This window comes from Strigops habroptila, chromosome 8 (genome assembly GCF_004027225.2).
Source record: "Strigops habroptila isolate Jane chromosome 8, bStrHab1.2.pri, whole genome shotgun sequence".
NCBI lineage: Eukaryota > Metazoa > Chordata > Aves > Psittaciformes > Psittacidae > Strigops > Strigops habroptila.
The window spans coordinates 24,017,191-24,040,572 of NC_044284.2; the positions used below are offsets into that span (position 1 = coordinate 24,017,191).

The window sequence follows — 23,382 nt, forward strand, 5'->3', positions numbered from 1 at the left end:
ACATTTACTTACTGATAAAGTTCTGAAACTTTCAAAACAAGGACGGAAGGATGGAAAGAAAGAAACTTCTTTCCCTACCTGTTTCAATGTTCTGTATGGACTAATTAGCACAGAATTTGTCTGGCCACAAATATCATGCTCATTTATACTCAAAAGAATGTCCTTTTTGTGTACTGGCAGAAAACACTAGATAGATAGCCATAGAAGTAAGGAAATCAAACTCTTCAAGAACATCTTCTGGGAGGAATTGTGAATTCATCTTGATGGATTTCAAAGCTACCTTCATGTTCCAAGGGAGGGATGATGCTGAACCAGGATTTGCCCTCCCTTGGGCCCATCCAGCACGACATGATGTATTTATTTATCTTTGCCAGGAACCATGAGCTTGGCAAAGATCTTTTATTAATCCCTGTGCCCTAGCAGTTGTAACAGCTGTGACTCCAAAGAGGGATAATGAATTGGAGTAATGCAGTGATAGTTCAGGCCTCTTTTGGCTAGATAGAAGGGCACTGATAGTTCACCTTAGTTTTGAGCAGGAAAAGTCCCTACACACAGGCCAAGTGAAGAAAGACTAGAAATAAGACAGTGTAGTTATTCCTGGATATTAGCTGTGCTTAATTCACTCACTTGCAGTGGCTGTGCTTGCTGTGGATATTAAGTAGAAAATTAAGTACCTGAGGCGAGAGGCTGTTCTTGTCACAGGAACTTTCCAGCTCTCACCAAATGTATTTACGTTCTTCACCCAAACACCATCTGGTTTTGTGAAGTCATTTTTGTATCTTCCATCAAAGTCACCACACAAGCCTTCCACTCTGTTGCTGTAGGTGTTGGCCAGCTTTATATCTAGGGAAGTTCAGAACAAACAAAAAAAAACCAAAAACCATTACACAGAAATCTTTTCTTCTGAGCATATGGAAGAGGTGGAAAGCAGTGCAGCTATCACATTTCGTGATTCAGATTTGAGTTGGTAATATGACATGTGCCTCAGGAATATGAGCACAGCCCTAAATATATGTTTTCATATATGTATTCACAGGACTGTTTCTGTGCTCTGCAACATGGATCATGAAGTCACTTCTTGCAGCCAATAAGGTATTATATAACATGACATCACTACCTGATTGCTCTTAGTGCATACTGTTTACTGCTTTGCAACGAACTGAATGCAGCACCCAGTTTTTGCCCTTCACTTACAATGACCTTGCTCATTTTGAAACAGAATTCCTATAAAACAGTCCTTTTCTTTCTGCAGTTGGAATTTTAGGGTTTGTAATGATGGTCGTGTATAAATGGCCTGGCACTTTCACCATACACTCAGAAATAACATGGCTATATTCTGTTGTAAATCAGGAGTAACTCTAAACAGAGGAGGCAGTAATGTGTGCTCAACGCACATGAGTGAGTTGTGTATACGTGACATGAGTCCTGCTGAGAATCATTAAAGAATGGTATTAATGATTAATCCCATTCTGGAATAGGTTTGAGAGGAAGTATGTAAAAGAATGCACTCACAGCTCTATAGCTTGAGGACCTCAGTCCTGTGACTGGTTTAAGCTGGCAAAGGGGAAGATACAGGCTTCATCCTATCATCCTAATCCTAATTTTTAAGTAATGTGCTGTCGGTTTTATCATTCAGGCCTTACTTAACATGAAAAAAGGAGAAAGTCTGAATCTACATCTCATTTCTTCAAAGTTTAGGTGGATCCAGATAAAGAAATGCCAGTTTTATGGTGTTTTTCTAGTTCCTTGGAAATGCTTTTTGTTTTAATTTTCTGGAAGTTCATATCACAAAGGGCCATAGGCTCAAAGGATGAAGGTTTCTAATTTTGCCCTGGGTTTAGACCTCCTTTGGAAAAATAACATTTTTTGAGACAGTGCATAAATACTCCTACACGTGATCTTAGTTACCTGCATTTTGATTGCCATCGAAGCTCACGTATAAGCCAAAATCTGTCTCCAGGTAAATTCTTGTTGCCCTCTGATATATATGAATACCTTCATGAGGACGAGCAGGTGGTATTGCTCTTACACCATCCAACTAACAGGGAAAGAATAAGTAAAAATTCATAATATATAAGCGAAATTCAAATCTTTCTTCAGTACAAGTCAATGCTACAAGTGAACACTCCTCTGGTTTTATGATAAATAGATAATTTAACCAGGTAAAAACTTCAGTATTCAATTTATTTTTTTTTGATTAACAAAATCATGTATTGAGGAAAGTGATCTGGACACAGTATTTTCATATCATCCTTAAAGATTTTTATTATTGAGCTAAAACATATGTGAGCTATGTGTACTCTTACACATTAATAAAGAGAAAGGAAATTAAGTTTTCCTTGCATAATTCACACTTCTTTTTCTCCTACCACTGATAAAAATATGTATGGCGTCATAGTAGGTCGGGATATTTGGCGGTTTATTCCTAAATCACTTTTTATTCATTTATTTGAAGGGAATTATATCCTTCATAGCTATAGAGAAAAAACCATGCAACATACTGAAAATCACATTTGTGGCTGCCCCATAGCACTGCTGTTATAATGCAGTTAGCTTTAATACTTAAATTCTTCAAAACAGAAATTTATTATTCAAAGGTATTTTACTCCAAGGGAGGGCCTTTCTCTGTACTCTGCAGTCTGTGAGAGACTTACCACAAGCTGCTTGTTCTGCCTGAATCGCACTGTGTGATTGTAAACATTGACGAGAATCTCCTTCAGGTTACTAATGTGTTGACTTCGACGAAAAGGATAGTTCATGCCTTCAATGCTGAACTGCATCAGGGTATCAGGTAGGTCAGGGATGGTCTGAACCAGAATATATGTGTATTTCCCTTGAAAGTGGTGCACCAGACCATCGAAGGTGATGTAGTGTGGATCGCCCATGATCTGGCATTTCCCAAAACCTAAAGGGTCAGAACTTCATTACTCTCCAGTCTGAATGTGCATGTGCTAGATCCTATGCATGGATCAGTTTAAAATAAGTCAGGTAAAAATGATTGCTGCTAGCATGCACGTCTCTTAAAGTAAAGATGGGTGCTCAGGCATTACCCTAAGCAGTGGGCACTCAGATGGAGAGATGGACTGGGAAGCTTGTTCCTCTGCTGAGAAGCAGTGCAAGCCAACTGAACAACTGACTGCCCATTACCTATCTATTCAGATCTGCTTTGTCGTGCTCTGCCTTTATTTTTTTTGTTTTCTCAAATCAACATGCAATGTTAAAAACAGTATCATTGCCAAAGGATTCACAGGCATATCTGAGTTTTGGTAGATGCAGTGCAAACCATATTTATTTATTTATCTTTTAAATTAAACTAGTCAGACTGAACTGTCGAATTTCTATATGTAAGTAAATTTTCAAACTTCTGTTTCACTTTGCTCTACAAATTCTTTATCTTGTACTGGAACTTTCTATTCCAATTTCGGGGGCCTTTTTGTGTTGGATGATGTATCATCAGTAGCACTGTCAGCTGCCTTCTTTATTGTGGAAAAGACTGGAAGCGCCATAGAAGAAAGAATGGACATCCACATCCTTCCTCCTTCTCCATCCCTCATGGAATACAAAGTGAAGACCTGCCTGCACATACCTGTTGGGTTGCACTTGTATTTTCCATTTTTGATCACGCAGGTTTCTTTAGAATCACAACTATAGCTGTTACATATAATGACACCATTCTTCTGACACATGCATCTTTTGGTGCAGTGTGGAGTTATCCAGGTCTCCCCAGCCTGGACACAAGTTGTGTTAATAATATGTTAATCAATATGCTCAGCTTTGCAATGCAATAAAAGTTCAATAGCAGAGGACGTGGGGGCTGGCTAGGTGCAACCCACCCAGTTGGTGTTGCCACAACTGCTCAATCCAGGTGTACTCTCACCAAAAGCCTGGGAGGGGGGGATCCCAGTCCATTTATCTTATTGTCTTTGACATGAAAATTTGAACACAAAATAGGACTAGGACAGACTGTGTGAATAACTGATCAATTGACTAGTTTCAAATATGCCTCAATTTTGGCCTCAGGTGCAAAGTACCAAGCTCCTGCATCTCCTAATACTTGAGCCTGCAGCTTTTACTAATCAGATGAAAGGTATTTAAGATGTAGACCCTGAAGATTTCTCTCTCTCTCTCATATTCAGATGGGCAGGAGACCAACTGTCTACAAGTTTTGCAGCCAGAGATTTGCTCCACAGACAAACTACTTACGGTGTGGTAATTGTTGTCATCATCCCTGCAGCCACAATTGCTCAGAGGTACACACTCGCCATTACTGAGCACATAGTTATCATCACACTCGCAGCCCTCTCTGCACTCTTCTGTCTTCTCACAAAGGGAAGAGGCAAAAATGTCATTGCATGTTGATGGGCACGTGGAGACACAGTCTGTGTAATGGCTGTGGGATGGACAGGGCAATGCTGTGTGGGTGAAGAAAATAGAACCAGCGTTATTAAATACATTTTAAAAGCACACTGCAAACACATGTGACTTCCCAAAAGCTGCAACTTAGCCTATAAAATGATAGTATAGAATTGCTTTTTAATAGCTGATTTTGATTATCAACCAGTTCTGATTTTTTATATTTTATTTAAAACACTAACAAAGACCAAGTAAAGAATCCTCTCTGGAGCTGCTAATTTCAGTTGTATTACAGGTATGCCTGAAGTGGTGGGAGCTGGCACTAGATCATTCAGATTCAGTATTCCAGTTCAGCTGTAAATACCTTTTTGGGCACTGCTAGAAATTAGAATCTTTGGGGCAAATTCCTTAGAATCTTCAGCCCTCCACTGATGCAAACCAGGTATATATCTAGCTTAACCACAGACATAAACACATGCAAAAACAACAGATAAACATCATCAGACTGAAGATTCATCTTCAAGAAACAGATCAAGAAACAGGGCAGCAAGAAAAAGGGTTCTTTTGTCCAGTATTTTCCTCCACTCATGGCAAGGAAGAAAGTAGGTGTTTCTGATGGAACTATTCAAAATTCATCTGGCTTGTTTTTTAACCAGTTGTTTTGTCCTCCATAACATTATGTGGTAACTAATTCCACATGTACTAAATACTAAAAATTGTGAAAAAAAAAACCCCACAAAAAACCAACAACAAAAGAAGCCCACTAAATTGTGGAAAAAAAAAACAAACAACCAAACAAAGCAAAACAAAAAAAAGAAACCCATATTCTTTAATAATTTTTACATAATTTGTTTGTAGCTTTGTTGAATGGGTACATACACTGGAAATTCATCCAAGAACATGGCCCTTACTAAACAGCTGGCTAAATTGCCAGTTTTCCTTCAAAACACAGTGAGTGGCATTAAGCCCCGTGTCAAAACACAGTATTCCACTTTGTTTTGGTTTGCTTCTGGTTACATTATTGCTCCATTTTAGGTTCATTGCAATATCTCATTTGTCTTCTAAAGCCATTCTAACTCCACATTACTATGCATAAGTTGTCTAGTCCTGAGTTATCACTCAGGGTTTAGCTCAACCTGAACACAATTCAGTGCAACAATGAAGCCATAAAATCATAATAATAAAATTACATTTTGTAAGAATTGGAGTTTCATTTTCTTTTACATAACTCCTTCGCCTAATGCAACTAATTTGTTTTCATGTTATTAACCATCCAAGTTTCTTTTTTTTCACTTGCTTGTGCACTTACGACAGAATGTGCTATTCCTCCATTTAACGGTGATTCCATGATTCCTACAGGTGTCCACATAGACTTGAACTATGTCACAGAGGGTAGACTTCATGCCATCATATTGGCACATGTCATAGATGCAGATCTGTATGAAATCTTCAGGCTTGACTAGATCATGACATGCTTTGAAATTGTCTGATTTTAGGACATTGCACTGGCTTTCAATAGCTGGTTTACTCTCAGAAGTGCAAGGAGGAACATCATCTTCTCTTAAGTCTGATAAACAACTGCATGAAAGCACAGACATAGCTACATTGAAGTTTCAAAGGCATATATAAGATTGAGACTGAAACTGAAAAATTTGTTTCTACTGAAATGTATTAAACAAACAACGCTAGAGACTTCAGTCTTTGTGTCTATGAGTGAAAGGTTAGGCAGAAGTAGACCTGCCTGGCAATCACCATGCTGTGTCTGACCTTCGTTACTCTCACTGAACTTGACCCTGATTAGAGGATTGACTTCTCAGCTTGACCTCAGACCTCAGACCATTTCGTCACTGCCAACTTAGGCAGTGATACGGACTCTTGGCCAACCCTGACTTCCACCATTGGGCCTGCCCTGCCTGCCTTGCTTGCATAGTGTAGGATGGGCTCTGGGTGGTGAAGCCACCGTTCTCTTAGCTGTTTTATCACACTTGTCTCCCTGTCCCTGGGAGCAGCCAGCCCTTACTGTTCCTCAACGCCGCCTTCCTCCTCTAGGTGTTTTCAGTGTAAGCCAGAGGCTAAGTCCACACTGTGGACTGCCCCAAAGCCTAATTCCCCGAGTGTGTGTGTAGATGAATAGAAAGTCTGTGGCTACCCTCTGGCCTGTGCAGTGGTTTCCTATGGTATGGCTTTTTTTTGTGCTTCACATTCAAGAAAAGAGAAGTCTCATACATGCTACTTATATGTTACAAAGTAGCAAACAGTCAAAACAATTGAAAGGATACTTTCTCTAAGATAGAAGGTATGAAAAGAAGTTACATTTACCCTTCATCACTGTCTTCCTCCACTTTCCAGCTATTTCCAAACTGTGGGACACTGACGAGTGTACCATTGGGCAAGGACAGATCATCTTCATGATTATCATTGAAATTACCACACATGCCATGTACCTGCAAATGAAAAAGAACCATAATCTAGGCACAATCTGTTCTACATCAGCTTCCCCAATAATTTCTTATTCATTGCCTGTGAAATGATATGACCAAATCACCACCAACACCCAATCTTATACCAGATATTGCAGATGTACTCACTAGTGTCTGACCTCACCCATGAAGACATAAAATAGAAACTGCAGTAAATCTGTGGTTCCCTAAGCCTTCAAGGTGATTAATTCTAGAAGCTAGATGCATTCCCCTGGCCCAGCCATTTTCTTTCACTACACCCTTGGAACTCAAGGACATTGTTGTAAAGAGAAAAAAAATAGAAAGGAAAAAAATAATATGTCACAATACAGCTACAAAGACAGATGGAATAGCAAAACACAGAAATAAAAGAAATTAGAAGTGAATGCACAAAGCAGCAGTTTTGAAACAGTCCCACATGTTGACATACTAAATCTTACCTTTGAGAAATAAGACTGTGGGAGGATGATTTCCAGGTAGTGATTGCCATCATATTTTACTATCACACCGAAGTCAGTTTCCACTGCTATAAATCTGCCAACATTTCCAATGGACACGCCTCGCAATCGGTTCTCCAATGGAGTGTAGACTCTCTCATTGTTCAGCTGGAGAGACATGTCATTTGTCAGTTTGGACATTCTTCCATGAAAGCTTTTCTGCTTGGAGTTTATATTCCTTGAAGTGCTGAAGACTCCTCAATGACAATTTTATCTCTTTTACACTTCCACCACTGCATATTCCAACTATGGGTTGCAGGAATGAGCCTTTTAGCTGAGGAGAGCTGGACAGGATTCAGCCTGTGCCTTAACAGGGAGCTGGAAAGATCCTTGGTAGTGAGCAAGCTCTTACCCACCCATAGGGTGGATTCCCTGCCTCTGGTAGTGCCACAGATTCTCATGCTATGCTAGACCAATACAGTATGACTTCCTTTTCTTCTGCTCTTGTTAGCTAGCTATTGACAACAACTATTGAAGTGGGAAGCCCCATTCTTTAGTTCAGGCAGCAGTTTTCCAGTCTGGAGGCTTTGGGCTCTGTCTCCAAGACATGTCCAGTAGAACAGTAAACCCAAAACAGAAGCCTTGGGAACTAGTGAGAAATTATGTTTTCTCGTGATACCCAGTTAATGGAGGTGCACACGCATACAAATTCCTTAGGAAACATAATTTTTCCTACAGCTACTGTAGTGAGCTAATCTTAAGCTACTTCTTGCCAGAATAAAGAGCACCACCACCTACCAGGATTCCTTGGTTTTTCTGAAGGGTGATTCGTACACCATACACATCTATGTAGACTTCTTTCAGGTATGTGGCCCCTCTTAGTCCTCTGTCTTCATTCTTGCCAAGGATGGTTATAGGAATAATACTGTTGGTGTTGACAACCTCAACCAAGGTGTAGGTGCAGGTACCCACAAAAGTGTACATCATTCCATCAAAAGTGAAATAGTGGGGATCTCCTGCCACTTGACATGTTGCTTGGCCTGAAGGTGAAAAAATGATCTAAGAACTTTGGACTGGATTTCACCATGAATTCAGCTAACCAAAGTGCAACCATTAGTGCACCACTCTAAACCTGAACATCATTATGTGGGCAAACCTTCACAGAGGTATCTCAGGTTCATGCCAATTTGGAAATTTCCAGAAAGTGTCTCCTAAATTAAATTTGCAAATTATGACAAACTGGCAACTTGGCAGCAAATGAACCTTTTTATACATTTCTATATTTCTATATATATTACAATAATATATATTTCTATATGCTGTCGTAGCTATGATTTACAGTTGTTGAGACTAATACAGAGCTTTTCTACATAGCTATATAAAAATACATATAGGTGTAAATCTAAAAGTAAATATTTTTTCATTTTTATATATCAGTACTTAATGCATTTGCCATCACCTAGACTCTCAGAAATGCAGTTCTCAATAATTCCCAAATTCAGAGCTTGTAGTACTGGTGATGTAGGACTTGAATTTGTATTATCAAGACAAAAAAACCCCACGTGACCTTGCAAGCTTTTGGGTAGCATCAGTTTTTGCTGATATCCACTACAACAGAAGGGTATCTATGCTTGCAAGAAAGATCATCATACCTTTTCATCTGTTAGCACTGGCAGCAGTCATTTGAGATTTCTTTGCAATCCCATATATAAAGATATTTACAATAGAGCTAGAATGAGAAGAAGGATCTAATGATGGGACTGACACCAAGAACTATTTTCAGGCAGGACTTACCATTGGAATGACATCCCAGCACTCCATCCTGAATACTGCATTCCTCTCGGACTCCACACTCCCAGGATGTGCATTCAATGGTGTTATTAGCCTTGCAGGTGCAGCGTTCAGTGCAGGGAAAACTGGTAAACCAGCTTTCATCCAGCTGAGTGGAAAAAAGAGTATAGAAGTATATACTATAAAATAAATTGGAAGGTAATACCATAAGGGACAGTCAAATTATTAGTATTTGAACGTGCATGATATATGATAATTTTGGGCAATTGTACACAGCTCACAGATCAAGAAGGCTGGCAAAGTGAGTCTATTTGTTGCTATTAATGGTATAAATAATAATTGTGTTAGTGTTTTTAACATTTTTTACTCTCACAGTGATAAAGAATGAGATCCCCTGTTTGTTGAGTTTGTTGGGGATTTTTTTCTTTAAATGTCTGAAGTAACTTGCCTCACGATACTGGTTTTTTTCATCAACACAACCACAGCTGCTTTCTGGCACACATTTTTCTCCACTCAAAACATAGCCTTCCTTACAGAAGCAACCTTCCACTGGCAAGGAACTGCAGGAATCGGTTGCTGACATGTTCAAACAGGTAGAGGGACACCTAGTGCCACAGCTCTTGTAGATGCTACCTCCAGAACAGGATATTGCTAGAAAGAAAAAGAAAAAGTAACATCACTCAAAAGGGCAAAATAATGATAAAGGTTTTCCTGACACTCACATGGTTTGCTCCTGAAAACATTCAAAATTGCAGTTAGAAAGTTTGACACTGGAAAGTGCTGCATACAAAGAAAGGATTTTCTTGCTGGAAAGCTTTATTCTGAGAAATATATGAAATTTCTCGTAAGGTCATTCTGAAGAGAATTAATTGGGAGATAACTGAGAATACTTGATTGCTTTATAGAGACATACTTGTAAACTTCCTAGAAATAGCTATTTCTCAAGATTTCTTATTAAAGTAGTTTTTTAATCAAAAGCCATCCATAAGCATTTGTGTATGGAGGACTACTAGCTCTGCTTAATCTGAGGATGGTAGATTTCAGTGGAGCAAAGCAGCAGTTATTTCCCCAATGCAGAAGCTCACATAAGATAGAATCATAGAATAGTTAGGGTTGGAAGGGACCTTAAGATCATCTAGTTCCAACCCCCCTGCCATGGGCAGGGACACCTCGCACTAAACCATGTTGCCCAAGGCACTGTCCAGCCTGGCCTTGAACACCATCAGGGATGGAGCATTCACAACTTCCTTGGGCAACCCACTCCAGTGCCTCACCACCCTCACAGTAAAGAACTTCTTCCTTATATGTAATATAAACTTCCCCTGTTTAAGTCTGAAGCCATTACCACTTGTTCTACCACTACAGTCCCTAGTTGAATGTAATCAAACTTTTCCAAGAAGCTAATAGTAAATTATTAAAACTTTAAGTATTAGACCTGCATGTATCCAAATGTTCTTGAAAATTAGTGTTTTATGCAAATGCTGGAATGGTACTGAAACTGAAGCAGGCTTAAGATATGACAAAAGGTTATACTCATAACATTACATAAAATTAAATAATATGTATGAAAAAGGTAGAGGAAATGTGCATACTTTTGACATTTAAATCCAGAATAGATATTTATAAGTCAAAACACTCACGGCAAAGAGTAGCATTCCTCCACTCTATGCATATCCCAGCGTTGATACATGACTCAGCATAGGCCTGCAGTCCATAGCACAAGGATGTTGCCTGTCCATCAGTGAAACACATGTCATAAACACAGTTGTCAAAGAAATTTTCCGGAAGCACTCTGGAATGACAATCCTTGAAGATTCCTGTGTAAATCAAGAAAGATACATAGAAGGATAAAAAAACAAAAGTGAAATTATTAGATCACCAACACCATCTATTTTCTGTCATGGCAAATGTATTGTGAGTGCTCCAGGCTAACTTTATTTAGTAAGTTAAACCAACACTTGAAATGGAGCATGCACAATGAGACTTGGCCCTCCAGATCAGGTTTTTTTCTTTTTGCATGATTGATACAAGATAGCTTACGTAAATTAAGAGTTGTTGTCTAGGAAAGCCAGACAACTGCAGGGGCTGTTCAATGCAGAGATCATGTACAGTATTTCAGATAAAGTATCTGTAATACATGCAATTACAGTGTTCCCTGAACTATTTCTCTTAGCAAGCAGAGTGCAAGTCATTATAAAGCAAAGAGCAGCTATGGCTCCCTACACAGGTGCTCAGATAATCTTCATGGACACACTAGCACTGTCCGAATGGTTGACATATCTTGACCAAGTTTTATGTTGGCCATTCACACTGAATGTTTTATATGTTTAATACAAGTTCAGAACAATGGACTATAGAAAGGAGACAACACAAGCTCTACAGTGCTCCTGGCACAGCTCACAGAAAACTACCAACATACTACCTGTTGGGTCTGTGATCATGCCACATGCTGTGTTCTTGTTTGCTTCACTCTCCAGCACAGGATCACACTGCTGTTCTGTTCCGCTGGAGCATCTAGGGAAAACAAAAAAAATCAAATGTGTCTCACATGGCTTACCATCAGATTCAGAAGTGGAAGATTGACACATGACAACCCTGCACAACAGAGTATATTTTATTAGAGTCACAAGGCTCACTGATGTCAGCCTTATCACTGAATGGACTCCCTTTTTGATGCCTTCTGGGCTATTCAAAGGCTTATTCTTAGCTGCAAAAAGAGCCATGGGATCCAATCAGTTATGGTTTCCAGTCAGGGAAATGGACTGAAGTCCCATCCCCCCTCACATTCAGCAGATAGTTCTTGCTTGGAAAAACAAGACTTAAAAGACACAAGCCCTCTTCTCATTCCCTGTTTAATGTGAAGGAGCAGCTTCCTACTTCTAATGGGCAGCTGGAAGATGTGGTCCTGGATGACAAAGCCAGTGGGCGGATGGATGTTTGAATTTATAAAATTTGATTAGCAAATGCCATGTGATTAAATTAATATACATACATGGTGTTATTTTCAGGCACAAGCCAGCTTTGTCCAAGATCAGTGGAACCACTCGCAGTGCCACCATCAGGCTTCATGTTGTCATCATTTGGATCACCATTATAATTACCTGTGAGGGTAAAAAGAGATTTATGGGACACATGAAGTTCTCACCTTAGAACAAATCTAGGTTTCAGGCTGTAAAATAAACTACAATGAACTAGGGAGAGTATATATGCAACATCACTGTGTATATGCAAAATAAGAAGAGCTCAGTTGTGTTTTAGACTTTGACCACTGACAAGAGCTGCTGTTCAGAGACTTGTGGACTTGAAGCAAGTAGTCTGTAACTTCTTATGTAACTAGGTTGTATTGCATATAAGAAAAAATCACTTAGCTAAAAAAAAAACCAACTCATTTCCTTGGATCCTACCTGTAGAATGCTGGACTAAAATCCAAATGGTGTTTTTTGCACCATTACATTCTTAGGTAGATTTCCTGAAGTGTGAAAAACTCATGGAGAAATAACTGAAGTAGGAAATTTCAGATGATCCAAATCAAAGAATATTCAGAAACTCACAAGACAAACTATTCTTGTAATTTCTACTGTCCCATTTCCATCCTGAAGTACATTTCATAAAATCACATGGATTTCAGAATGTTGTTGCAACTAACCCTGCTCAGGTTCAGGCATTAGCAACATTGCTGATGAAAAATTACTGGTCACTACTAATTCCATCAAGCTCCTACTCTCATTAGCTATATAAGCCACCTGTGACTTATTTACTTTGGCATCCTATCGCAACAGAATTTCTTACAGAACACAGCAGATTGTGCCCTTTTTGTCTGATCTTTTTCACAGGACTCTAAAAGGCCTCTATGTTTTGTATCATATATAGCATTTAATATTTGGTGATATTTGAATTTTGGAAATAAAGTATGAATTTTCTTTCTTATTCATCAAGCCTGCCAGCTCAGGTTTATCTGTATTGGATCCTTGTCATTGCTTTGTTTTAACGTAGACACTGCATATCTTAGCTGGAATAAAAAATTAGGTGAAATAAGCTCTAGTGGTTTACTTTTTCTTTTATTTTTTCAGCTTTTCTTTTTTCCTTTTTGATCATATAAACATGATCGTTCAGATCGTAAAAATACCTCCTAAAACTGCACAGTAAAACAACAGCAGGAAAGCTTGAGGATGTTGACAGTAAGCTATTCTGAAGATTTCTCTCTACTGTGGAAACGGCCTCAAGTTTTTATGATTCACAAATGAAATGGTATAGCATTCCTCACACCCAACAAAGGACAAATACATCAGAATGTACATAACAGAAAAACATAGATTTCTTGAGTAGATGCATGTAAATCATTACTCTTCCTGAATTTAAACTGTAGAACTGAAGTGAGGTGTTTTATTTGGCTAAAAGTGTTATTTGCAGATATACCTCACAACATTCCAAATGGATAGCATGTTAACAGGAATTTTGTAAGTAATAGTTCTTAGAAACTTAAAAATTCCAGTAAGTTTTCTTCACTGCTGTAAATTCTAATCCACTTGGCAAGGAACAGTTGTGTGCAGAATAATATGACATGCTAAGAAAATAAGCTTAAGTAATCACCAGCCTCCACAACTCACTAAAAAGTGACTAAGCCTGTGACTTACCACAGAGGCCACAGAGCAGACCACTGTAATCAGAGGGCACAGAGATTTCTGCATAGTGATTTCCATCATATCTCACCCACAGTCCAAAGTCAGTTTCCAAGAGAACATATCCACCAGTGCTTTGAATACTGATCTTCTTTTCAATATATACAGGCAGGTTCATTCTGCTGCCATTCACCTATACAGCAAGTTGTAAAAGTTAGTGTATGGCTGCTGGTACTCCTACAACTTCCAGCAGCTAGAATAGATTAGTGAAAGATATGACCTTGTGCACAAGGGAACTGGAAGTAATTAAATAACACTTCATCTGAGCAAATTTGTTGGACATCTCACTAAAAGAGGTACATTTAACTAATAAAAAGAGAAAGTTTGCTGTAAACTCTACAGAGAAAATATTTCATTATCTGCATTTCAGCTTAAAAAGATACATGTCTTTTAAACAAGTATTCTCTTACATTCACTTTCTTGTTTTTCAGCAAAGATATATGGTTGCCATAGACTTCCACTTGCACTGACTTCACATAAGAGACTTCGGTGTTGGCTTCTCTGTGCTCATTCGTTGTGGATACATCAAAGTATGGAAGCCCCTCAGAGACGTTGCACACTTTGGACAGGGTGTAAGTGCAATTTCCCATGAAATCATGAACTCTTTGGTCAAAAGTGTTATAATGTGGATCCCCAGAGGCACTGCAGAAAGCACGGCCTGGGAAGAAAGAAAGACAAATTCCCTCTGAATCTCTACCAGACTTCTGTAGTTGCTTTGTTCCTACTTTGTTTGCTTCCCTTTGTAATTGCTGCTCAGATCTAACAGTGATGGCACCAGTCAAAAACATTCCAAAGCCCAACACAGTCTCCTGTCTTTGAACCAATAAAGAGTCTGTACTCTCGTGTATCAGAAATCTATGCTAGAGGCTGAGGAAGAAACATAAGCAAAAAGCTTTTATATCAAGAAAAGCCTCATTAGTAAGACATCATTATACAAAGTGGAGCAGTGAGTTTTTAGTGTCCATGTCTGAAAGGCTGTTTCTGAATAAATAAGAAGAATTTAAACAAAAATGTACAGGGTTGGTTAGCCAGAATAGACTGCTGCACTACCAGCTGTCTAGGGCTCTGTACTCACATCAGCTATGGAATTCCTATTGAACACTGCAGACATACTTTTTAAAAATATCAAAATTAACTAGCCAGACATAATATGTGCAAATAGAGGTACACAGCGTGCGTGTGCATGTGTGTGTCTGAGGTGGGTAAGGTTTTGAGTGCTAATAAGAAATTCCCATTTTCAACAAAAAAATCCTCCCATCAAATCTTAGCAGAGTTGAGTTTGCAGGTGCACTATGACGATTATCAACCACAACAAAAAATAATAAAGAGAGGTCCATTCTTCTCTGATTTTCAATGGCACGTTAGAAAAATAGCTACATTTATGATCGTGTCTACATGTCAACCTTAACTGCTTACACATAAACTATTAAAACTCCAGGAACTATATACATAAACATTATTTAAAAAAAAAATAAAAAATGCAGAAGACATCCAAACTGACTAGATGAGCTGGTAGTCTCTTGTACTTAACAAGCCAACATATGTAGAAGAATTAGTGCTTAAAATCGGAGGAAAGAAGCAGTTAAAACTGATCTAAACTGAAATATAGAGTGTTTCCTAAGCATTAAAATTACAATAAGCACAACAACTCAGTCTTTTTGAGGACGAAATAATAAGTTTATATTTAAAAAAAAAATAAAAAAAATTGGGAAGCTAAATTAAATTTCAAAATACTACGAACAATAACTGTATAACAAAAATACTACAAACAATAATCTGTATAACACTTAAAAACTTGCCACAGAACAGGATACTTTATATATTTATGGACATGGCAATAAAGGGTATGTGAGATAACAATCAAGCAGCTGGTCTACTGTTACCAAAAACCCCAAAACTGTGGCAAAAGGGACGAAGGCCAGGACTTACATTGTCATTACTCAGAGAGGCTCCCACATTGAAGCACTGTCCCAACAGTGTATATAGGGTAAGCAAGAAAAAGCTCTGACCCTCCACTATAAAAATCATGTCACCTGGCTGAGGAAATTGGATAAAGAACACAGAGAAATTCTGACAGGCAAAAAGAAAATGGGGAAGAGATGAGTACCTGAGCTCGGTGTGGGTCTTGGTGGTGATGGCATGTGTGGAGGCCGCGTTGTAGTTCCTGGCAAGGGGAGCGTGGGTTTTGTTGTCGATGGATCTAGCACGAGAGAGAGTTAGAGGAGATCTGTGCCAGCACGGGAGATTTGCTGCAGGCAGCTGGCCCACCCTTCCCAAACACCCAACACTGTGACCAGAAGAGGCCAAGGGGCAAGATCGCAGTGATTCCTCAGAAAATACTCCGGTGCTCAAGTGATCTCCTACTAGCATAGCTGGATGATAGGAAGAGACACACAGCCCCTTCACTACAAGCACTTTATGACTTGGCCATGAGCCTCGAAGAAAGCTAATTGAACACTTGTCACAAGCAGTAGAAAATGAGGAGAGAGCATGAGAGTACCTGAGCTCAGTGTGGGTCTTGGTGGTGACGGCGTGCGTGGAGGCTGCGTTGCAGTTCCTGGCAAGGGGAGTGTGGGTTTTGGTGTCGATGGACCTAGCAGAAGAGAGAGTTAGAGGACATCAGTGCCAAAAAGGAAGTCTTGCTTCAGGAAAGGAAGCTAGCCCAACCTTCTGAAACACTCTAACACTATGCCCAGAGAGGCCCAGGGCCGTGATCCTAGTGCCTTCTCAGAAAAAAACTACAGGACTCAAGTGCTCTCCAACCAGAATTTTTGGGATGTAAAAGGAGGCGTGCAGTCCCTTCAGTACAGAAACCTTACACCTCAGCCATAAGCCTCAATGAAAGACAACTGAACACTTGCCACAAGCAGTAGAAGACAGGGAGGGGACATGGCAGTACCTGAGCTTGGTGTGGGTCTAGGTGTATGAGGAGGCTGAGTTGTGTTTGGCAAGGCAGTTCCAGGTTCTCTGGTGGATGGACCTAGAACAAGAGAGAGGTAGAGGAGATATGCACCAACATGGGAGTTTTGTTGCAAGCAAGACCCTTCCCAAACATCCAGCACCATGACCAGAGAGACGCAGGACAGGAATCGCACAGTGAATCCTCATAAAAACTCCACAGGACTCAAGTGTTCTCCCACCAACATTATGGATATAGCAGGAGACATGCAGTTAATTCACTACAGAAACTTTATGCCTTAGCCATAAGCCTTAAAGAAAGACAACTGAACTTATATGTTGGAAGCATGTCAATTCTACTCGACTAGCTGTTGTTCAAGACAGGAAATACATTTACTGCCACGAGAAGCATAATGTCAATTAAGTTGCTCTTCCCCCATCCCAGCCTTGTACCTGTGCAGTATCCTTTTTCAATGGACAGATCATCCAATGCTATATCGCTCCGGAAATCTTCACCTATCATGCCCTCCAGGACAATCTAAGGGAAGAGATGGTTCCCAGCATTAGGTCCAGACACATATGTGAAGCGCCATTAAGAAGCGTGGCTCATCTCAGGTGGTGTTTAGAGCCTGTTCCCTTACCTGCATGTTCCCTTTGCTGTGTACCGTGATCTCTCCCAAGTTCCATCTGTCCCCTTGGTTTCCAGCCTCTTTCCATTCCAGTGTTGATGTTTCATTGTGAACTACATACACCCGCAGAGCCATTGCTTCAGCCGCTCCGTACATGTGATACCAGAAGCGGAAGCAGTGTGGTCCTTCTGAACCGCACACTGGACTGACCAACTGGGCTGCCTCGCCCGGCTTTTGATTACTTCCTTGCAGGTAGATATAGTAGCCCTCTGGAAACAGCAGAGTGTCAATTTTTTACATTAATGGGCCAGCACAAGATAAAGTGACTTCATTTACACACTGTGTACAGTACAACATTTCTTCACCCACCTCCCGCATTAATCTTTCAGTTCTCAAATGGATTTCTACCAGATTACACTGGTCTCCTACTTAGGGAAAAGAAAGCCTTCAGCCTTCTAAAAGAAGACCAAGTGCCACAGTGATCCAGTGTCAGCCTGGATATACCTTTGCTGAAGCCTCTTTACAGGAAGTGATGCTAACAGGTCACATGCTCAATGTCCTGCAATGGTCATCCACCCCACAACAGATACTGACTGCTGCAGAAGGCTCTGGATTGAGCCTAGGAAACACGTGGCCTGGATTTGCCATTATAAGAGGCTCCTTGCCCTCTTCCAAAGAGAAACACAGCCACATACTGTCTGCTGTTCCTACCTCCGGTTGTGTGGTCTTGGGATGGGCCGGTATCTGGCGTGGGTGTTGGCCCCTTGTGCCTTGTCCAGTCAAAGTTGTCACTGGTTGCCTGTTCCCACCCACAGAAGCCGACATCAAATGTGCAGGACATATTGCAGGCTGTTGGTGCAGCTGTATATGGTGCAGAAAGAAAAACAGAGTTTTCACAATGAGGTTTGGAATCTTCTCGCTGTTCTGACAATGCCCTTCTAGGTCTTCTGCACCCATGCTCATGAAAAATTTGAAGATGTTATAATGGAATGAGAAGAAGTGACCGATATTGAAAAATTGGCTATAAAATATGAAATTTTAAGTGCCTGAGAATGTATGTTATTTTACAAGTCACTTCCTCAATTATCACCATAATACACTAATCTCCTGTATTTTTACACTGTCCCACAGTCATAATTCTTGGTCATTGCAAATTGCTCAAAGCTGTCCTATTTGGCACAGTAGTATTCGTCTGGCTCTCAAAGTCCTGCTTAGGTAGAAATCTAGACAATGTGACGAGAATGGTCTGACATTTCTTTCTACTGCTTATGAACTGGGATAAGAAGTATTGTCTCAGAATTGGAAAGAGGTTATGTAATGCATTTTAATGTCATAGTGCTTTTACCAAGAGATCTGTTACCAGAGACCTATGTTAAGAAAGGAGTATTTTTTCCAGGCATCTGGTTCAAACCTCCTCAAATACCTAAATGCCAGAAGCACAGGTGCCTCACCCAAGTCCTCAGAAAAGGAATATCACTCAATGTGTGTCTCAATATGGCAGGAAAGTGACAGAAAGCAAATAAGAGCCCCCCAGTGAAAATGCAAATTGTATGCACTATGGGTTTCCAAGATGACTCAAAACACTACCAATAATAGCAGTACCTGAAGTTGTACCAGGTGCTGGTGACGGTGGTTGTGTTTCTTGTGTTGTCTGTGTCGTGGTGCCTGGCAATGGGGTCGATGTTGTAGAAGGGAGTGGACCTACGGTGAGACAGAGGTAGAACTAGTGAGTGTCAAAAATGCGGTTATGTTGCAGGCACCTGGCCCGCCCTTCCCAAACACCCAACACTGTGACCAGAGAGACGCAGGACACGGATTGCACAGCGAACCCCCAGCAGAGATTTCTGCACTCAGGTGCTATCCCAGGAGTTCAAAGACATCCATCCGTTAGCTGCGAGCCTCAAAGAAAGACAACTGAACACTTGCCACAAGCGGTAGAAGACAGGGATGAGACATGGCAGTACCTGAGCTCGGTGTGGGTCTTGGTGGTGATGGCGTGCGTGGAGGCTGCGTTGTAGTTCCTGGCAAGGGGAGCGTGGGTTTTGGTGTCGATGGATCTAGCACAAGAGAGAGTTAGTGGACATCCGTGCTGACATGTGAGTTTTGCTTCAGGAAGCAGGCCCAACCTTCCCAAACACGATATCCCCGTCACGAAGACACCCTTCACCCAAGGGCTGGCCCACCAGCACTGTTAAGTGACACGTGAGGAAACCTCCACCACCGCTGCCCCATTCCTTGAATCTGGGCCACAAAGGAAATCAACAGAACCCTTACCACAGACGGTGCCAGCGCTCCAGTCTCCCAGAGAAACGCCTGCCTCAGCACACGCTGAGGCATAGGCCTCCAGGTCACTGCAGAGCTGCTCTGTGCTGCTGCCCGTGGCGCACTGGTCATAGACGCAGCTCTCAAAGTACGTCTTGGGTGGTAGAACTGCGTGGCATGGCTGGAACGGGCCACCAAGTTGCGTGAGGATTGCACACTGCTCCTTAGCTGCCTCCTCCTCAGAGGGGGAGCAGGATGCGGGCGGGCTGATGGCTGGGTCACACCTAGAAAGCAGACAGGCAGCCCTGAGCTCACAGCAGCCCGTGGACCCCAGCCACGCCATTTCTGGACCTTGTCCCAGCCAAAACCTCAGCCTTGGAGTCCAGAGCCCTCAATAACAGAAGGCACCCAGGGCTGTCTCTTGCAAGGGAGGGCAACATGGTCCACAGTGGAGTGGGAGGGCAGAGTCCTGCACAGAGGTCACCGAGGACCCCAGAGCTGAGCACCTACGGGGAGAGAGCAGAGAGCACCATGCACCCTGACCGCATGGAGAGGCCTGGACAATGCCACAAGCAAGCCAGCCTGGAGAGGAAAGGGGAACAGCCGCACGTCTGGCACCCACTTGCAGGCAGGACATCCCACTGGTGGGTGGAGCAGAGAGGTGAGATGCAAGGATGATACGTCTGTTGCAGTGAAGCCTCTACGTGCTCTCACGCGTGCTGTCACAACTGCCTGCCTCCCTCCTCTCCCTCGCCCCATGTGCCCATGCCTACCACTACCAACTCTCCCTGCTTCTGCCCCTCACAGCTCCCCTTTCCCACGCTCCCTTCTGTCCATCATCTACGCAATGGAACAAGGACTCACGGCCACTCATCATCCGGCACCATCCAGCTGGCTCCAAAGTCATTGAAGTCGGGCACGACAACCCCATCGGGCCGCATGAAGTCATCTTGCTGGCTCCCAGTGTACGTCCCACACAGCCCACACAGCTTGCCCTTGTGCTTCTCAGACACCTTCACTAGGAGCTCATCACCCCCATTGAACAGCAGCTGCAGGCCCAGCTCGGTAGAAACCCGCACGTAGGAGCCACTCAGGGAAATGTTTACACCGGGGGCAGGAGAAGCAGGCAGGGAGGCCAGAGCACCGTTGATCTGAATAAGGGGGACAGAGGGAGACAGAAGCATAAAGAGATGCCCTCCACTGAGAGGTCACTGTTCTTCACTGTGATGGTGCCAGGGCCCCAGGAGTCAGGAGTACTGATGGCATGGCCTATGAGAACAGCAGCGACCCTACAGACGCCACACCAAAAGCTCAGGAAAAAAAGCCAAAAATCTCTTGCTGCACAAGCAGCCGTATCAGCACCGCTCAGAGCCTCGCCATGCTCTTATGTGAGCACACCAGCAGGCTCAGGGAATATCAAGCTCTTCTCGGGGACAGAGCGGTATTAATGGTGCCCGGGGTGCCTGTTATTCCCAGGTGTAAAAATGAGGGGCTTACGTAGACAGCCTTGTTCTCGCGCAGTGCAATGTGGAGGCCTTCCATGGACAGTGCCACCGAATTCAGAGCTGTCCAGCTCTGGCTGCCACGATGTTCATTGCGGGTGGTGACACTGAACCCAACGGAGGAGTTGTCACAGCCTGTCACCACTGTGTAGTTGCAAGAGCCCTGGAAGTGGTGAAGCTTCCCATCGAAGGTGCTGTAATGCGGGTCGCCGTAGATGTGGCAGAGAGCAATGCTGGCTGGGTAGCAGCCCCTCTGGCCATCCTGGATCTTGCAGACCTCGTCCTCACCACAGGACAATGGAGAGCAAACCATTTGGCCGTTGGCTTCACACCGGCACTGGCGAGCGCAGTCCTCGCTCACAGAGTACTCGCCTTCCTGCGGGCAGACAAACACCAAGCGTCAGTGTGTCAGGCAGCAAAGCAGAGGCAAGGCAGTGCCCTGGGAGGGGTGCAAGCCAGGGCAGGGTTTTCACTTACGCTGTAGTAGTTGCCCTCAAAGAGGCAGCCACAGTGGGCCTCGGGCACACAGGTGTCTCCGCTGAGGAGGAAGCCAGAGGTACACGCGCAGCCCTCCATGCAGGGCTTGGAGCAGTTCTGTGGGGCTTGTTGGTCAACACAGGTGGCAGGACAGCCAGTCATGCAGGGGTCATAGTAGCTGTTGTCGGGGCACAGCAGGGCTGCAAAGGGATGGGGACAATTGAGACCAGCAAGCCTTCAAGGAAGGAAGACCTTCTGGGAAGGGGAAGACCAAAGACATGCTGTGGCCAGAGGTTCTGGGCACGGGGCGTGGAATATTTCCCTTCCGGCAATTGCAAGGCAGGTACTCACAGCAGAAGGTGGCATTCCTCCAGGGAAGAAGAGTCACACCGACTGCTTGGCAAGCATCAGCATAGGCCTCCAGAGCAGCACACAGGACCTCCTGGCCACCATTCAGGGCACACAGGTCATACAAGCAGGTCTCAAAGTAGCTCTGGGGGTTGATCACAGCGTGACAGTTCTCAAAAGAGCCAGGCCTGGCAGTCAGCATGCCACAGAACTGGTCTGATTGGTAGAGCTTCTCCTCTTCTGCACTGCAGGGTGGGGAAGGGTCGGGGACACCGCAAGACGAGTCACTGTCTGGGACCTGCCAGCTCTCCCCCAGTTCATTGGAGTCTGCGGCTTGCTGCCCGTTGGGCATCATGTACTCATCCTCTCTACGGTTGTTGAAGTTCCCACACATGCCACAGGTCAGGTTGAAGTAGGTGGTGGGCACCTTCACCTCCACCGAGTGGTCAGTGTCGTAGGACACTCTGAGGTTGAAGTCTGTCTCCAGGACGATGTAGCGGCCGCTCCTGCTTACCGTGACGGCACCTCCCGCTGCGCTCACCGGCAAGGTCTGGCGCACGTTGTTCACCTAGGGCAGACACACCACAATGGGCCTGGGCCCTGGACTTGTCTCTGGCCTCCCTGGAGTCTCCTGCCCCAGGGAAATCCACTCCCAGGCCGGGCATGGCAAGCCAGTGCCCGCGATGCCCTCACACCCAGTTGCCCCTCTGGCTTGCAGAGCCGTGGCTGTGTTCTGCTCCCTGCAGGGGCCGCTGTTCACCGTCGGCCACATTCCCCATTTGCCTCTTCCTCCTCAACCCCTCCAGAAAAGAAAAAGAAAGCAACCCAGTGGCTTCAGGGGAACCCACCCAGGCCCGGGACAATGAAGGTGCCTGGTACATGCTATGCCGTGCCCTGCCAAGAAAAGCCAGCCCTGCCTTGCTGCCTGGCTGCCTTGCAGCTGTGCCACGCTCGTGCCAGCCCCACTGCGTACCAGCACTTGGCTCGTCTCCTCCTTGACAATGGTGATGCGCTCTCCGTACACCTCAACCAGGACTTCGCGCACGTACGTCACTCTGCTGTTCCCACGATGCTCGTTCTTGGCCTCAACATTGAAGTAGGGCAGGGAGGTGGTGTTGGAGCACAATTTGGCCAGGGTGTAGGTGCAGTTGCCCATGAAGTCGTGCGTCACCTCGTCAAAGGTTTTGTAGTGAGGGTCACCGTGGACATGGCAGATGCCGTAGGATTGCTCGAGGCACTCAGGTCTCCCATCCTGCACCCCGCAGAACTGGCCCGCAGGGCATGAGGCATTAAAGCACTGGACTTTGCTTCCCCGCGCGGGACACGTGCACTTTGACGAGCAGGTGTTGTCCGTCCAGAACTCAGAGCCCACGGGGTAGTGCTGCCCGTTGTGCCAGCACCCACACTGCTGGCTGGGCACGCACTGGTCATTGTAGAGCAGGTACCCGCTGTCGCACACACAGCCCTCCACGCACAGCAGGTTGCAGCTAGCGGGAGCCGTGGGGTCAACACAGGTGGCAGGGCAGGCTGCAGCACAGGGCTCGTAG

At 43.5% G+C, this 23,382-nt stretch overlaps 1 protein-coding gene across 1 annotated transcript in view; it reads right to left on the reverse strand.

Annotated features, from left to right (window-relative positions):
• The window catches only part of LOC115611697 (zonadhesin-like), a 56,283-nt gene that overhangs the window by 5,191 nt on the left and 27,710 nt on the right, over positions 1-23,382 (reverse strand). The window contains exons 2-31 of the mRNA XM_030495001.1: positions 22,809-23,322; positions 21,839-22,403; positions 21,488-21,687; positions 21,006-21,386; positions 20,373-20,659; positions 19,521-19,792; positions 19,211-19,303; positions 18,849-18,947; positions 17,958-18,107; positions 17,259-17,515; positions 17,071-17,155; positions 16,619-16,699; positions 16,220-16,312; positions 15,827-15,919; positions 14,130-14,377; positions 13,675-13,852; positions 12,033-12,141; positions 11,463-11,554; positions 10,681-10,857; positions 9,489-9,691; positions 9,044-9,188; positions 8,048-8,289; positions 7,253-7,417; positions 6,673-6,797; positions 5,663-5,931; positions 4,204-4,412; positions 3,587-3,728; positions 2,655-2,905; positions 1,909-2,038; positions 675-843 (exon numbers count right to left, since the gene is read on the reverse strand). Coding sequence (XP_030350861.1) covers positions 675-843; positions 1,909-2,038; positions 2,655-2,905; positions 3,587-3,728; positions 4,204-4,412; positions 5,663-5,931; positions 6,673-6,797; positions 7,253-7,417; positions 8,048-8,289; positions 9,044-9,188; positions 9,489-9,691; positions 10,681-10,857; positions 11,463-11,554; positions 12,033-12,141; positions 13,675-13,852; positions 14,130-14,377; positions 15,827-15,919; positions 16,220-16,312; positions 16,619-16,699; positions 17,071-17,155; positions 17,259-17,515; positions 17,958-18,107; positions 18,849-18,947; positions 19,211-19,303; positions 19,521-19,792; positions 20,373-20,659; positions 21,006-21,386; positions 21,488-21,687; positions 21,839-22,403; positions 22,809-23,322 — 6,024 coding nt within the window. The remainder of the gene's footprint in view (positions 1-674; positions 844-1,908; positions 2,039-2,654; positions 2,906-3,586; positions 3,729-4,203; positions 4,413-5,662; positions 5,932-6,672; positions 6,798-7,252; positions 7,418-8,047; positions 8,290-9,043; positions 9,189-9,488; positions 9,692-10,680; positions 10,858-11,462; positions 11,555-12,032; positions 12,142-13,674; positions 13,853-14,129; positions 14,378-15,826; positions 15,920-16,219; positions 16,313-16,618; positions 16,700-17,070; positions 17,156-17,258; positions 17,516-17,957; positions 18,108-18,848; positions 18,948-19,210; positions 19,304-19,520; positions 19,793-20,372; positions 20,660-21,005; positions 21,387-21,487; positions 21,688-21,838; positions 22,404-22,808; positions 23,323-23,382) is intronic.